Genomic DNA, 16,687 nt, shown 5'->3' on the forward strand with positions numbered 1-16,687 from the left:
CGTGTGGACCAATGCTCGCGTGTGCCTTCTGTGCAGAAGGGAGTCATAGAAACTTGCCCACTCACCATGCCCAATGTTTACACCCCAGGGAACTTTAGAGGTCAGATACCAAATACATGGTAAATGGACAAAACCCAGGAGTATGATGCAGTACGAACAGGTATGCTTTTATGGCTTGAAATCCCTGTATGATTATGTGATGGGACAAAGGTATCCTGGGGCACAGAAATGCTGGAAGATTTGTGGACAACAGTAGCCTCGAGATTCTCTGTTCGCATGCAAGGGTCTAAAAGAAATAGGGAGGACCTGATTTAGGTGTAATGTGGTAGTACCCAGAGGGAGTTTATCACCTACCAATCATTAGCACAGTGCCCGTGTCACTTTGTGAGGTGAAAGATTGCTGCCCTCCCCCTTGGGAACAGCGGGGGGGGGGGGATGGACATGCAAGCAATTTACACGCATCTTTAAAAACTATATGCGTTATACTCAAGGATGTGATCATTACATTGTACAACGGTATAGTTTAAACACCATCAGCGTGCTAGGGTGAAGAACAGACTCCTGCTTATTAAATGCATTTATAGCTTGCATTGAGTTCTTAGCTTCTTTTGGTGATAGATTGTCCCAATTTGGCATTGTGAGGATGTTAGCATGGGCATACATGTTAAGCAAGTCTGAGCAGAAATTCCTAGTGCTAAAGAATCCTTTACAAATTGGAGAATGATGAAAGTCGATCACCAGTCAGATATTATGGAATCTTCCGGCCCCAAAGGATCCCGGTCCATGAGAAATGTTTGTGCTGTGCTCGACAATATTACCGCCTTCTCCCAGTGAGACCCCTAGCCCCACATACAGAACAGGATATCCTACTTCTGGAGATTAGTGAGATTTCAACCTATGCATGGGACTGTAGGACATCTGCTGCAGCCCTTGTGTCCATAAGGAACACGTTACTTACCTGTAATTGTTGTTCTCCAGCATGGGTCTGGCATGGATTCACATGCTCATGAATATTCCCCGTCGTCAGGCTGGGAATCCTCGGTAAAGAAAAAACCAGTATCAGTTTCGTTTCTGATCTGTCTTTCGTAGTAGTAACCAATCACTGGTCTCTGCGTCATACTGACCACAGCCAATGACTGCCCTCTACCTAAGCACCGCCTCTGGCAGCCATCTTCAGATTTGGAAGCACGTGAAGTGGCAGTATGACCAAGTGAAGAGCCGCAGAGGGGTAGGCGGGAGGGTTCGCATGTGAATCCATGCCAGACCCATGCTGGAGAACAACAGTTACAGGTAAGTAACTTGTTCCTTCTCCAGCATGGGGTCTGGCATGGATTCACATGCTCATGAATAAAGAATACATAGCAGTACACACATGCACAACCACGGGAGGTGGCAAAGGCTCAACATTAAGCATCACATCAAACTCAACATTAACCATCTTACCTCCTCACCAGGCTCACCTTAGGCGAACAGGTTGCGCAGCACTGCTTGGCCGACCCTGGACTCCTCCCTGGAATCCCGATCGACGCAGTAGAATTTCGTGAAGGTGTGCGTCGACCTCCACATAGCAGCCCTACATATGTCCAGCAGGGGCACACCAGAAAGGAACGCCGTGGTAGCTGCGATCGCTCTGGTGGAATGGGCTCTCGGACGGCCAGGCAGCGGTCGGTTTGCCAACCGATGACAGTACATGATACAGCCGGAGAGCCATCTGGAAATGGAAGCCTTCGAGAGAGCCTTCCCCGGATTGACAGGTCCAAAGTTCACAAAGAGTTGTGACGTCTTCCGAAAACACTTCGTGCAGTCCACGTAGAACTTCAGTGCTCTAGCCACATCCAGCGAGTGCAAAGTCCTCTCAGCCGGCGACGAAGGCGACGGGAAGAACACAGGCAACACCAAGGGTTCGTTGAGATGGAAGTCCGACGGCACCTCGGGCATGAAGGAGGGGTGTGTCCTGAGCACTACCCTCGTGTCGTGAAAAGTCAAGTACGGGGCCTTGCAGGAAAGCGCCTGGATCTCTCCCACCCGTCGTGCGGAGGTGATGGCCACAAGAAACACTGTTTTCCACGACAGAAACTTCAACGGGGCCGAGTGCAGAGGCTCGAACGGAGGTCCTATGAGCTTGGTCAGCACCACGTTGAGCTCCCACGCCGGGGCCGGAGCCTTCACCGGCGGGAACGATCTGAACAGTCCCTTCATGAACTCTTTCACCAGACGATGAGACCACAAGGACATCCGCCCCGTGATTCTGGTGTATCGGGAGATCGCAGCAAGATGAATCTTGATGGACGCGTGTGCCAGACCAGCTTTGGCCAGCGTCAGCAGGTACGGCAGTACCTGAGGAGCCGTAATCCGTAGAGGGTTAATCTTCTGTGCGTGGCACCAGACAGAGAACCTCTTCCATTTGTGTCCGTAGCATTTAAGAGTCGAAGACGCCCTGGCCTTTGCAAGAACCTCTCTGCAATCGGCCAGTATGTCGTATTCTCCAAACTCTAGCGCTGCAGGAGCCAGGGCTGCAAGTTCAGTGATTTCGGGTCATGGTGGAGGATGGCGCCTCCTTCCCTGGAGAGTAGATCCGCGTCCACCGGCCGCTTGATTGGCGGGGACGCTGACAAGTTCAGAAGGTCCGGGAACCATATCTGCCTCCGCCACGCAGGTGCGACGAGGATCATCCTGCACTGTGACCGCTTGAGCTGGTTGACGAGCCGGATTAGCAGTGGCAAAGGAGGGAACGCGTAGAGGAAAAGGCCCTCCCAGGGGAACGAGAAAGCATCGCCCATGCTCCTCGCCTGGGGAAACCTGCTGGCGAACCTCCGGCACTTGGAGTTTGTCGCCGTCGCGAACAGGTCGATCTGGGGTGTGCCCCACCGTCGGAAGAGGCGATCCACTAGATCCTGCCGTAGTTCCCACTCGTGGCACGAGCGCAGCTCCCTGCTGAGTGAGTCGGCGATGGCGTTTTTTATCCCTGCCAGATGAAACGGCACCAGAAATGTCCTTTGGGCGACGGCCCAATGCCACAGGTCCTGCGCCTCCTTGGACAGTGCTGGGGACCTGGTTCCGCCCTGTTTCCTGATGTAAAACATGGTGGTGGTGTTGTCGGTGAAGATCCTCACCACCTTGCCCTTGAGGGACGGAAGGAAGGACCTGAGGGCCCAGAACACTGCACGGAGCTCCAGGACGTTGATATGGAGGGACTTCTCCGTCGGGAGCCAAAGGCCTCTCGCGTGCAGATTTTCGGTGTGCGCTCCCCACCCTTCCAGGGAGGCATCCGTGGTCACTGTCTCCTGGTGGTCTGGGGTCTGGAAGTCCATGCCCGCCGTCAGATGCGCGCGGGTGCCCCACCACCGGACCGCTCGGCGGAAACTCTCGTCGAGTGTGATCCTCTCCTCGAAGCCGCCCGTCGTTTGGATCCAGCGCGCGTCCAGGAACTCCTGCAACGGGCGCATCCGGAGCCTGCACATGGGAATGAGGTAGATGCAAGAAGACATCATTCCGAGGAGGGACTTGATGGACCTCACCTTGGCCGCGTCGGAAGCCAACATCCGCTGTACCTTGCCCAGGATGGACCTGGTCCTTTCCTCCGACGGGGAGGCCAGAAGGGACACTGTGTCGAGCTTCGCTCCCAGAACAGTGCGTTTTGCGCGGGTACCAGGTGGGACTTGGCGTAGTTCACAGAGAATCCCAGGTCTGTGAGAAGTTGGACGGTCCTTGCCGTGTGCTCCACGGCGAGCTCCCTCGTCTTGGCTCGGATGAGCCAGTCATCCAGGTAGGGGTAGACGTGGATCCCCTCGCGGCGCAGCTGCGCCGCCACCGGTGCAAGGCACTTGGTGAATACCCTGGGTGCCGACCGTAGTCCGAAGGGGAGGGCTTTGAACTGGTAGTGACGCCCTTGGACCACAAACCTGAGGAATTTTCGGTGCCCCTTTAGGATGGGAATATGGAAGTAGGCATCCTCCAAATCCAACGACGACAGGAAGTCTCCTTCCTCCAGCTGACCCAGGACGTGCTGGAGGGTGACCATCCGGAACTTCTGCGCCTTGATGAATTTGTTCAGACGTCGCAGGTCTAGGATGTGGCGCCATCCTCCCGTCTTCTTCTTCACGAGGAAGTATCTCGAGTAAACTCTGCAGCCCCGAAGCTTCTTTGGGACGAGTTCGATGGCGCCCTTCCTGAGCATCGCCCTTACCTCCAGGAGAAGCTGAGGGACGTGAAGCTCTTTCCTGGCCACGGGGGGGACGCGCGGGCACCTTCTTTGAAACTCGAGCGCGTGGCCCCGGGCTAAGGCGTCCAGCACCCAACGGTCGGTGGAGATGGACTCCCACACGCTGACGAAGCTCGCCAGCCGGCCTCCCACCGGGGTGCATCGGTGGGGGCCCGACCCCACGGTCGGTTCAATCCTGTTTCGACAAGGCTTTGCCGCCTTGACCTCCTTGGCGACGACGGCGGGGTCCGCCAGACTTGCCTCGTCCTCTGTAGGCCTCCTGAGACGACGAGCGGGCCGCTTGACGGTAGGTGGAGAAACCGCCGCCAGAACCTTTGGAGGCGCCCTTGCCTCCGCTGCTCCGAAAGGGCGTCGGTCATTGCTGCAGAACCCAAGGGCCCGGGCCGTCTCAGTGTCCGCTTTAATGGCCTGAAGGGAATCGTCCACTGTTTTCCCAAACAGGTTGTTCCCATCGAACGGCATGTCCACTACTCTGGTCTGTACGTCTTGACGGAAGTCCGTAGCGTTGAGCCATCCACGCCGCCTAAGGCACACGCCGTTGCCCAACTGGCGAAACCCAGTGTCGGCGATGTCCGTCGCAATAGTGATGGCGTGGTCCGACGCCACCTCACCTTCCTGTAGGATCTCCAGGGCATCCGCCCTCTTGTCGTCCGGTAGGAAGTCCAGCAGGGGAGCCAGTTTGTACCATAGCTCCCTGTCGTAGCAGGCCACGATAGCCAAGGCGTTGGCCGCTTTAATCGTCGTCGCTGCAGACGAGATAACCCTGCGTCCCATAGAGTCCAATTTCTTTCCCTCGCCGTCCGGTGGGGAAGTCGATGTGGAGGCCGCACCCCCCCGCTTTCTTCTTGGCCGCCGCGGAGACGACAGAGTCCGGGGTAGGCTGCGCCCGGAGGCACAGGGGGGCCGCGTCCGGGACCCGGTACTTCTTCTCGTACCAGTCTCTTCTAGCTGGCATAGTGGAAGGGTTCTTGAGGAGGGCGAGGCCCTCATCCCAAATGTCGTCCAGTAGAGGCACCGCAAGGACCGTCTTCCTCTTGGCCTCGCGCCGTTGATAAAGGAATCCTTCCTTTTTCTTCTCCTCAGGGCAGAGTTGGAAAAGCTCGGATGCCCTGGCGATCATGGAGTGGAACGAACCAATCTCGTCGGGCGGAGAAGCCCTGGTGGGAGGTGACGACGGTAGATCCTCGTCGTATACCTCGTCGTCCGTACCCGTCGCTGCCGTGTCAGTCCCCGTATCATCCCCTCGGGTGGACGGGGAGGAGGGCTGGACGGTGCGCGACGGCTGAAAAGGAGGTGGAGGGTGAATCCTTCTTTTCTTGGGCGGGGGAACACCAGAAGGTCCCGGCTCAGGATCCCCCGATGGGAGAGGTTCCTCCGTCGGCAACGGCAGTCTCGTCCTTATCTCTGAGCATAAGGACTGTATAGCCAACAAAATGGCCGCCGAGTTGTCTTGCGGCGCTGGCAGAGGGGAATCCGACGGGCGATCAGGGGCCCCGTCGGCACCCTCGACGATGTTGTCACCTGCGTCGGGATCGATCCCGATGGGCCGGTCTTCTTCCACGGCAAGGCCGTGGTTTAAGACCTCGATCAGCTCTTCCTCCGAGGTTGAAGCCGAATCTACGACGACGCCCTGCCCCCCCTTTTTCTTCCCCGCCGGGGATTTCACGGGGGTCCTATCGATGGGCACAAAAGAGGACTCCCTCCGAGGTGGCAGGGAGACTCTGAGCCCCGAGGTCGCCACCACTGGTGTAGCCTCCACAGGCTGAGCCAGGGTCGCCGCGACAGTATCGATAGAGGGCTTGGCCGGATGGATTAAGGCCTTCACCACCTTAGGTGTGCTCACCGCCTTATCCTTGAGGGGAGGGACACTGCCTCGCTCCCCCTCCGATGGGGCCTTCGAGCTCGACCGGGGCCTCTCCAGGAGCTTTGCCGGGTGCTCGCCCTTCCTCTTACCCGACCCAGAGCGTTGGCTCGTGGCTGAAGGTGCCGGGGAGGGTGCGCCCTGCCTGGCGCCCGTAGAGCCCGACCGTTCGGCGCTCCCGGTGCCAGCGGACTCGCGGTGCTTGGCCTTGTGTTGGACCCCCGTCGCCGGGGCGTCCTCAAAGGTCTTAGAAGACCGCTCGGATTTCTTCCTCTTCTTCTCGCCTGACGGGCTCTTACCTTCCAGCCAGTTGATGGCGGTCCTTCATGGTCCGCTCCGACATATTGCCGCAAAACGCACAGTCCTTCTCCACGTGCGTCTTGTCCTCATGTAAGCCGTAGAGACAAAAGGAGTGTTCGTCCTCCTTAAAGACGTTCTGCAGCTGGCATCCAGGGCAGACCCTGAACAGCTTTCCGGGCGTCGAGCTTCCCTTCTCTGGGCCATGTCCGGGCCTGAGAAGCTTCTGGAGTCCTCCAAAAGCGTAGCTCGACGAAATCTTCACGCTTGAGGGGCGCAGACGAATCCGACACGGGTCCCCGTTGATCGGATGGAGAGTCGGTGGAGCTTGAGGCTCTTTTGACCGAAAAAAGTTTTTGAGCAAAAAACGTGAAAAAATAGCACTAACGCTCGAGAGCAATAGCACGAGGATCCCAACACATCACATGAACGTGCGGTAAAAATCTGAAGATGGCTGCCAGAGGCGGTGCTTAGGTAGAGGGCAGTCATTGGCTGTGGTCAGTATGACGCAGAGACCAGTGATTGGTTACTACTACGAAAGACAGATCAGAAACGAAACTGATACTGGTTTTTTCTTTACCGAGGATTCCCAGCCTGACGACGGGGAATATTCATGAGCATGTGAATCCATGCCAGACCCCATGCTGGAGAATAACTATCCTCTTGGCTTTGGTACAGAAGGGAGCAATTAAGACAGATCACCACCCGGTCTCATTTTTCACCCAATAGGACTTGTTGTGGTTTCTGTGGTGTGATAAGAACAGCTGCCTACTTTGAGAGAAACTGATATGCATTGTCCAGTGAAAGAAATATCCAGCAATCCTTAGTAAATATTTGATACTCTATGCAAACATGTTGCACCCATGATATGATAGTTTATTTATATAGCGCCTATACACAATGTGTTTCAAAGTGCCTATACCCATGAAGAGACAAAACACTGGTGTAACCAGAAAGAAAAACATCTCACTGAACCAAGCCCTCAACATCATCCTCTGAAACCAGTGACTCAACCATGGGTGAACAGAACATTTTAATATTGAATAAAGTGACAGTTCTGAACACCTCTTTAGAGACACTAGAACCCCCACCACTTCCCTCCCCCCCACCCCGACCTCCAATTGAGGGAGGCCCACAAAACCTAAAAAAGAAAATGGCATTAAAAAGTTGATACTACTTTTCAGGTTGGTTAAGGAAATCTATGTCCATAGAACAACAAAGAAATTTAAAAAAAGAACCTGCAAGTATGCAGGTAGACTAGGTCAGAAGAAAGCCCACGCTACCCCCACACCACACCCCTGGAATATCAACTCCAACATCTTATTAACTGTAGATATATCTAAGGTAGACCACAGCTCTGCATAAAGCAACCAATCGGTTGTGGCAAACAGAAGGGACTGGGTCATGCAAGCCAGAGCATGCGTGATGGGCGGATTAGGGAGTGGCACCTGGCTTCGTCCATTACAGCACACAAACGATGGCCATTTTTTTCATGCTTTGAAAAAAGTGTTCTTTTCGATGGAACTCATGTTATATAAAAATATCTTAGATATACCAGTATATTTACAGATGATGTGGAGCGATAGACTACAACATCTTGTGCACGAGTACACCCAAAACATAGGTCTGGTAATTTCATCATTTATTTAAAACAAAGCTCCCATTCACCCCAAGTCAGGATAGCCAAAAGAGAAGGCTTATGGAAGTGTAAAGGAATGACTATACCCCCACCTTAAACTGAATATAGTGGATATAGACCCCATCCGCCTCATACCAAACGTAGATAACTCGGTGGGGTTATCAATGCCTTCAAATGTTGCAGAATTTAGAATTGTAGTGCTTTGCAGCAAAGTGCTTTAAAGACCGATTCATGTTAATAAGGTCTGAATGTTTTCAATAATAGAAGACTTGTTTAGTACATGCTAAGTATATTGTACTAAAAAACTAGACTTGAATTGGACAGGTATCAAAATATGGCCAGAAATCGGGTGATCCACCATTTTGTAATAGGTCAGGCGATTCCTAAAATGGTGGATTACTGCGAGTCATGATGACACCAGTGGAGATCTTTTCATAAGAGTTAATCCAGGGGACAAGGGAGGGGGCTAGGAGTGGGTTTAGCCGGTTTAGACTAGGCCAGCGCATCACAAAGTAGAAAGAAGAGCAGCTCATTAATCATCCCATATGAGTTAGCGAATCATAGGTAGGAAGGGGTTGTTTTTGTGACCCAACCATTACTTCACCTCCCTAGGACTGTATATAAAAGGCTAGGTAAACGTAGCAATTTGAGCAGAGTTCCTGAGGTGCCCCTGATGTATGATGTGTACTGCCTACTGGAAGAAATAAACATGATGACCTCTGAAACTTGTCCGAGTATCCCGTTTGCTCCAGAGTCTCCTTTTTGACCCGAAGAGATGCCAAAGGCTAGCAGATGGGGGTGTTGGGACCCCCATGAACAGAAGTCTTAGTCCAAAACCTAAAGAGCCACAAGTGGAAGACGCCTGATCCAAAGAACTATGTGCACAAATTCCAGCTTAAATCATTCCACTGTCTGCCAGCAAATTCAAGGCCGTGTGCATGTGGCAAAAGGAATTCTGGAGGAACAAATGCTCTCTGAAGCAATCCCAACCCCATTGAAACTGTACTACCATCCCCTACCCACCTGATCTTCCCGATTTACCAAGCAAACCCCACACACTTGCAAACACAGCATCAAGAGAGGCAAAATAGAGATTCTGCCCATTAACTGGGCCAACAAATGCATGGGGGGGAGCTGCAAGGGTTTCCAAAACTTCTAAATAAATACTCCTGGAGCTCAAATGGCCAAAGCACCAGAGCCCCTTTACAGAACCAGAACACGTGCCCGCAGTATGCCAAATTCCCCTCTAGGTGGCCTCACTGTCCTAAAAGCATTCATATTTGTTCAGGTAGATCTACCTTATGTGCCTAATTCTAGATTGGCCTCATTGATCACAAACGACTAAAAAAGAAAATAGCAGTTTCAGCATTTCACTCTTGTGCAATAAAACATACATTTTGTGCAAATAAGTTTGAAGAAGCAGCGCAGGGTAAGAGAAATGCAATTGGGTTTGGAAAAACAGTGAAGTAATCGTGAAAAGTCTTACCAGATCAGCAGACACCGCTGTGGTTATTAGCGCGTAAGGCCCGTTCACCAATGCCCCACAAACCACAAGAAATGCTGCAAAGAGAGAGAGAGAGAGCACAATGTTGCATATTATTTCATGAAATACCAAGATATTAAATCATGTTATCACCACAAATATTCAAACACTGCAACTAGCCACGCGAAAGGACTTTAGACATGCTCCTGGAAAGTAAAGAAAACACAACCAGAGATTTAGGGGCGCTGTGATGCAGAAAGAAACAAAAGTCCACACTTAAGAAAGACCAAACAAGTCATGTGTTCTATTCCAACAATGCCACTTCATGACAGCATCCAGAAATGTTAAGGCTTGTGGACACTCCACAATCGTATGTGTTTCACAGAAAGACGACTGTTAAATGCAAAGGCAATCCAGCACATCGGGTCATGGACAGAACTTACAAAAACATAATGTTTGACTTATGAATACGAACTAACCAGAACATAGGACCCCCCCCCCTCCCGCCCCCAAGCGCACTGAAAACCAGGCAAAGGCAGTTACCGAATCCATGCGTTGAAAATTCATCCTGTTCTCTTTTGGAATTCTGGGATATACACTTTTGTCTTATCATTCATAATTTAAGGCTAGACATCCCAGAATTAAGAAAGAAAACTGGACTAGATGACTTGCTCACTCGTGGAAATTGGAAACTTCAGAGCTCTGGCCAAGGTGTGACGAGCAACCCTGTGAGGACTCGCCATCCTATCCTCTGTGACCTTACTGTGCTTGCGATGAAGTTAGGGTGACCAGATTTTTAAAATAAAAAAACGGGACTGGCCACCAACATATAAGTAGGACTACCGTTTCAGCTGACAAAGACAAAAGCACTAAAATGCACATTGGACTCCAATGAAACTGTAGTGCTACGTCTAAGTCAGCAGCCTTTTCCACTCAAAGTACATGCTTAAAGGTTCATTGGAGGAAGAGGGAGAGTGTGAAAAACAATCAAATGCAATCATGAAGAGCCATGCCCAGCCCGATTGTGGCATTTATTCAAGGAGTACCAGCAAAAACCAGGACATTAGCCCGCCATCCCTCAAATCACGCGACATGTCAAAGTCACTGAAAATAACTTTTGCAGGAGTGACTCCTAGAGGGCCACATAATGTACACTGGCATGGACTATGGCTTGAGGATGGAACCATGGAAAATAACAGCCACATATAGAAAGCCAAAATGCTGAGCGTTTTGCTTGTGATTCGGCGGGAGATTTATAGAACGACATCTGGGGTTTGTGTAGGAGGCCTCTGCGTTGATGTAGTCGTCCACCCATCTATATAAACTGTAGACATCCTTCCTCATTGGAATAGAAGAGTTTAGTTTCTGGACGATTCTTGGGTGGTTGTAATCGGGTCACAAGGGCTTGACCTATACATTCGGAGGTCTGGTGGCCAGGTCAGGTTGCTGAGTGAACTCATTGCTCCGTTGACCGTCTTGCAAGACAACAGAGTCTGACTCTGTTCCTATGCGAAAAGGATTTTGTGAACTTAGTTTCTCCAATGCACCATAGGTAAGAGCACAGGCTCCTATTCAGATTAGCCTATAGCAGCCGTCTGAGAGTGTAGTCCGCTATAAAATGTGGAACACAGGACAGTGAGCTTGAAGTTGTTTCCGTGGTTTTAAATGAGCTGGACAGGCTGATCACTCTCTGCTCCCGAGCCGGGGCTCAGACTGTCCACCAACACATACAATCACGTGTCTCAAAGCACAACTGAGGAAAGCTCACGCTAGTTGAAAATTGCAGGGACCAGCATCGATGTACACAGTTGCGAAAGGAATGCTTTTAGAGTTCGAGAAATGAGAATTTGTCTTCTGCTCAATGTGCCAAGTTGAGGATGTCCAAATGAGTGTACCTGGTTCTTGGTTTTCAGACATTTTACTGTCAGGTTAAGTATTGTGACTAATTGGACGAGCACCAAGCCCACTATGTAGTACATGTTTTGAAGGCTTCATGCTTGATTCACTATCAGCTATATGTGTCAAGTATAAACATCTGTGGCCATACTTCTCTTCCCAGAATGTTCTTTGATTTTATGCAAAGCAGCAAGGAACGTACATTAGTACTCTTTGTGCCCTTATCGTTTCCCGCATGGGATTTGTTTACACAAAAAGAGTGATGTACTCACCGATTGAAGTGTGTAAGCAGAGAGAATGATTTATTTACAGACATCCTGAGCCACAGAGATTTATTTACAATTTGAAGACTGGATGTACACAACTACCCGAGACCATGTTGACTGACCCAAAATGCATGTTTTCAGCGTCCCATAATATATTGTATGGGCACATACCCTCCACCCCCTTTTAGGCCACACCAAACATTTGTTATCCCACGCCTAGCTCTTAGGTCACACCTCTTGCTCGACTCCACCCCCCCTTCATTTTGCATCCCAATTAAAGCAATGAGAATTTTGAATGGCTCGATTCCTAAAGGCGAGTCACCATCTGGACAAGGTACCTTTTTGTGTGATTTCCAAGAATCGAGGATTATGTTCAAGTTTAGAAGTAGTGGTTGTTGCCAATACAAGTGGCAATTCGTACTCTGGTCATGATACCTACCTATAGGGTACCTTCATGTGGAACTTGTGGGGCCCAAAACGTCTCAGGCATACAAAGATGCCGGAGCCCTCCCATGTACTCCCCAAAAGGATCAATGAACTCCTGGGTTGCTTACTGGAGCCTAGCCAGCCCAGCTAATTCCTAATCTTGGCCAAATGCACACACGCATTCAGAGCCTTTCCTGAGAATGTTCCCATGCCTTAACTTCGGTCCCCATGGCCGTTCCCACCACAAGCGCGTTAAAACCATAATAATGGGGAAAAAGGCACTAAATGAATGACTACTACTACTACTACTACTCAGTACTGGTACCTCAGGGCGTAGCAGACATGAACTGGAACAGTCACATGCAGCTTCTTGTTGCACTGTTGGGCCATCTGGTACCTTAGAGTTAGCACTCATGGAGCAGTCACAGATGCAGCTTACCTTCGGGCCTCTGTGCAGAGTCTGCCTCAGAAGAGCCCATCAGTAGGATCAACAGACTGGGGGTGCCTACATACCTTCTGTTACCTTGCAACAAAATCTGGGAACCTTCCGATAGGTACAAGCTCTGAAGATGTCTTGCAAGTGATAGACAGGCCTTTTAGAGGCCAGCTTGAAGAGGAAGCAGCACCAATACCAAAAGGTAAACAATGGGGTTTCCTCCAAATAATGCAGTGTGCTAGGGTCATCTTCAGTAATTGGGACCTGCATTAGGTTGAACTGCGGTTACGTAAAACAATTAAGCTTTTCATATAAGACCAAGACCCTCAGTCATTCCCGCTCTTCCTTTGGAGCCCACCACATAGTCCTTCCTTGTCTTTTGCGTTATAAGTGCCCCAGCAATGTTTTCTTTGCTGAGCTTTTATAGAAGTGGTCAGGGTATCGCTTTTCTTTTTGTAACAATACTGGCACCACCCTCCCAGCTGACCTAAATGTGGGCCACCAGTCAGATTCTTTAGGACCTGAAAGATTTCAGTGGGCCCTGGGGTTGTCAGGCTTGCCTGCCTCTCTGGTGGTTGTCGATTACGCCAACATTTCTCGAGGCACTTAGTATTCACCCACCTACGTAGTTTACTGCCCCTTGACTTTTTCACTGCATCCCTCTTAGTTCTTCCCCTTTCTTCCTGTATGGTCTTCACCCTCTGGATTCTCTAAACGGTACACCATGTTCTTATGTTTACCTCCTCCACCTCCCTCCCATTTCCTACTCTTTCTCTCCCTCCTGATCCTTCCATCCCCTCACCACCACCTTATCTGCTTTTCTCTTAGCATTGCTGCCCTCTTGGGGCTTCCCTCAGCCTACTTCATCGCTGATGCTCAACTCATTCAGGATAGAAAGAAAAAGTCCAGAAGTCCAGCAAAAAGTGCTGGGTGTCTCACTAGGAGAAGGGAAGAAGCATAAAAATGATAGAATTGTGAGGTTTAGCCAGTCATCAGACAGAGAATTGTGATGTTTTCCCATTGGCCACAATTACACAGAATTATGGAGATTAGTCTTTTGTCACAACAGATAGGACTGTGTTTATTATCCACATAGAAGAATTTAGCGAGTAGCCAAAGCACTAACCACCTGCTTCTACTTCCTCAAACACACCATGCAAACACTATACATGCCCATTGGGCTAGCCAACCTGTACCCCAACACAAGCAAAACACAATTACAACGAAAAGGCCTGGACACTAGACCATACCCATACAGACACAACAAGCCTGTACGCACAAGCTTAACCACCTGCCAATCTACAGATAAAACACACAGACACACCCCAACACAACAAACGGCAACACAGAAAACATCCCAGTCATTGGACCTTACACGTACGGAGACAACAAGCAAGTGCACACAACTTACCATCTGCAAGTGAACACACGCAGAAGCCAGTTTCTCCTGGTTCTGGACCTATCACACCATTCTTCCCTCACTAACCAACCCCGTCCTCTTTCTTGCAGGGCCACGCACGTGCCTTGAGACTGCCCTTGGGTGGTATCTGTGCGCGGTATAAAAATCAGCATAACATAAGAGACCATAACATTGCACCTACTGCTACCTGCCCCTCTTTCCAATCCTGAACCCCCGCTTTCCTTTCTTTCCAGATTATCTCTCTGCCCCTTTTCCATTCACTGCACTATCCTCACACTCTTTACTTCTACACTTAGGGCCCGATTCTCATCTTGGCGCAGTGAGCGTACTAAATAGCACGACTCACTGCGGCATTTCTTGACGCCCAGGCACCACTGCTATTCTCATGTGGGCCTGGGCGTCTTCGCAAAGCACGACAGTGCTTTCGCTGTAATCCGCCTGTTTCTAATGGAAACAGGTGGATTGCAGAATCTCGGCAGCATTTTCGTTAAATAACGAGGGAATCGTTATTTAACGAAAATGCTGCCGAGATGAAAACAAAAATGCACGTGGGTTTTGGGTGTGCAGAGGCTGACAGGTGGGTCCTGCACTGCATTTGTTTATCTTTGTTTCCAGAAGAGTGCATACTGCCATCCATATGGATGGCAGTATGCACTCTTCTGGAAACAAACAAATAAATGCAATGCTGGACCCACCTGTCACCATCTGCACACCCAAACAGCCATGTGCTTCTTGTGGCACTCCTACTGTACGACACCAATTTGGTACCTTACTTTAGCGTCAATTTCAAGCGCTTATTGGAGGAGTGCCACAAGAATAACCATACAAAGACAGAGTTAACGAGAGTGCCGGTTGCTATGTCGGTTTCCAGCCATTCCTAGCAACCGGCACCCATATTCCTAAAGTGGCGCAATCATTCCGACTTCGGAAGATTGCGGCACCTTCAGAATAGGGTGTAATTACCGAAAATGTCATTCGCCCTTTTTACGACATTTTCGGCAATTAACACCAACTTGAGAATCGGGCCCTTAGTCTTCACCACATCCTCTACAACTCTATCCCCATTGCTGAACGATAATGCACTATCCTGCTCTGTACATCTCCAACTCCTGACTTTAAATACCTCTCCTTTCCATATGCTCTCTTTTATATGGTTGTATACGAATTGTTCGTTTTACAACAGTTCGAATTACAATTGACCTTTTCACAATTGACCGAATTGTGAAGGTCAATTGTAACATATATGTGGGGGAAACCCCCCACAGCCCCCCACCCAACGCCAAACCCCCCAAAACCCCTATATAGATATACGGTCAATTGTGAAAAGGTCAATTGTGACCCTTTAAATTCGGTCAATTGTTCATTCGAACAATTGTAAACGAACAATTTGGGTAATACCCTTTTATACTCCAGTGGGCTCCCCCACTGGCCTTGTTAATTATGTTATTTACATCAGACCTCAGTCTATTTCAAGAGCTCTATAGCCATAGGCGTAGACAGGTTAGGGCCCGAGTGAGCAAGGCCCACTCAAAATCTGTAAATGCCCATTCAGCAGAGCTTTGTGGGCATTTACAGATATTAATGTCACTGCGGTGGGCCCAACTACATTAGCTTCAGACCCCACTTGTTAGACAATCCTGGCTACGCCTCGGTCTATAGTTTGAGCACATGCTAGCAACTACCAACTTCCCAGCTGATCCACCCTTGTCGTTTGCCTCTTTGCACAGGTCTTCCCACATCCCCTCCCCCGAGCCTTCCACTAGGTGGGCTGCCATCTTGAATTCATGTTCTCAGAGTACGTGGCTGAGGCCACTCTACTGGGGCTCATCCTCCTTCGGACATGCAGTGATAACGGGCACGCTTCCTTGCACCATATTGATTCCGGTGAAAAACCAGCACTCTGGCTTTGCATGGACCCACAATAGCGAGCGTTGTCACCAAATATTTTCTCGTTTCAGACCACTTTGTCAACATTAAATTAGTTGGCTCGCAAGAATTCTCAGTAGCCATCCCTTGAGCAGGTGAGACCAGAGATGTTGATTGCCCACAAGCCTCTCTCTCCTTTAAAGAGTCAGAGTGTTGCTCAATACATAGCGTTTTCTGTAGGAACAATCGCAGGGTCCTTTTGCTCACGATATGGTCTTTGCTCCTTAATATGTGGAACAGTTCTTTCCTGACTGAAGGCAGGGATCGTCCCACTGACTGGCAGGGACTCCCTGGGTTTGTTGGGGGTGCTTAAGCGCAGTAGGCTAGGGGCAGATTTTGGCACGTGGGATCCTCCTTATCGCTCCTATGGGGTCTATTTCGTGGTGGTGGTCCCTGGGCCCCAGGATCTCCCCACGTCCATCCTCTAGCCAGACATTATGGGACTTCATAACAGCCGTCTACTCCAAAAGAGCATAATCGTAATATTGACTGCAGATTATTTGTGTTGCTGGTCATAAAAGGCATTTCAATCAGCACAAAGCATCCAATGAACAGATCACGGATATGCGCACATGGGAAAGAACACCACCACAGGAGGCGAAGTTTACATTCAATAAAATTGACACTTTTTCCCCCTCTGCAAAAAGGCATGCTTACAAGACATACCACCAGGTTTGAAAATAGTGATTGTGTGCCCAGGCCTTTAAAAGAATGCTGGATGCAGGGACTTAAATATGACATTTCCTTTTGACCAATCCAGGTACGAGTGCCTTTAACTGTACCTTTACCATCCAAGAGCAGCAGGCCTTTGGCTA

At 50.0% G+C, this 16,687-nt stretch overlaps 1 protein-coding gene across 3 annotated transcripts in view; it reads right to left on the reverse strand.

The window, feature by feature from the left end:
* SLC37A2 (solute carrier family 37 member 2) overlaps positions 1-16,687 on the reverse strand; it is a 497,972-nt gene that overhangs the window by 80,618 nt on the left and 400,667 nt on the right. For all 3 annotated transcript variants that reach the window (XM_069614558.1, XM_069614557.1, XM_069614559.1), the window contains exon 14: positions 9,506-9,579. In XM_069614558.1, the coding sequence (XP_069470659.1) occupies positions 9,506-9,579 (74 nt within the window). The remainder of the gene's footprint in view (positions 1-9,505; positions 9,580-16,687) is intronic.

Source organism: Ambystoma mexicanum, chromosome 9 (assembly GCF_040938575.1).
Source record: "Ambystoma mexicanum isolate Mex_15411 chromosome 9, UKY_AmexF1_1, whole genome shotgun sequence".
NCBI classification, from domain to species: Eukaryota; Metazoa; Chordata; class Amphibia; order Caudata; family Ambystomatidae; genus Ambystoma; species Ambystoma mexicanum.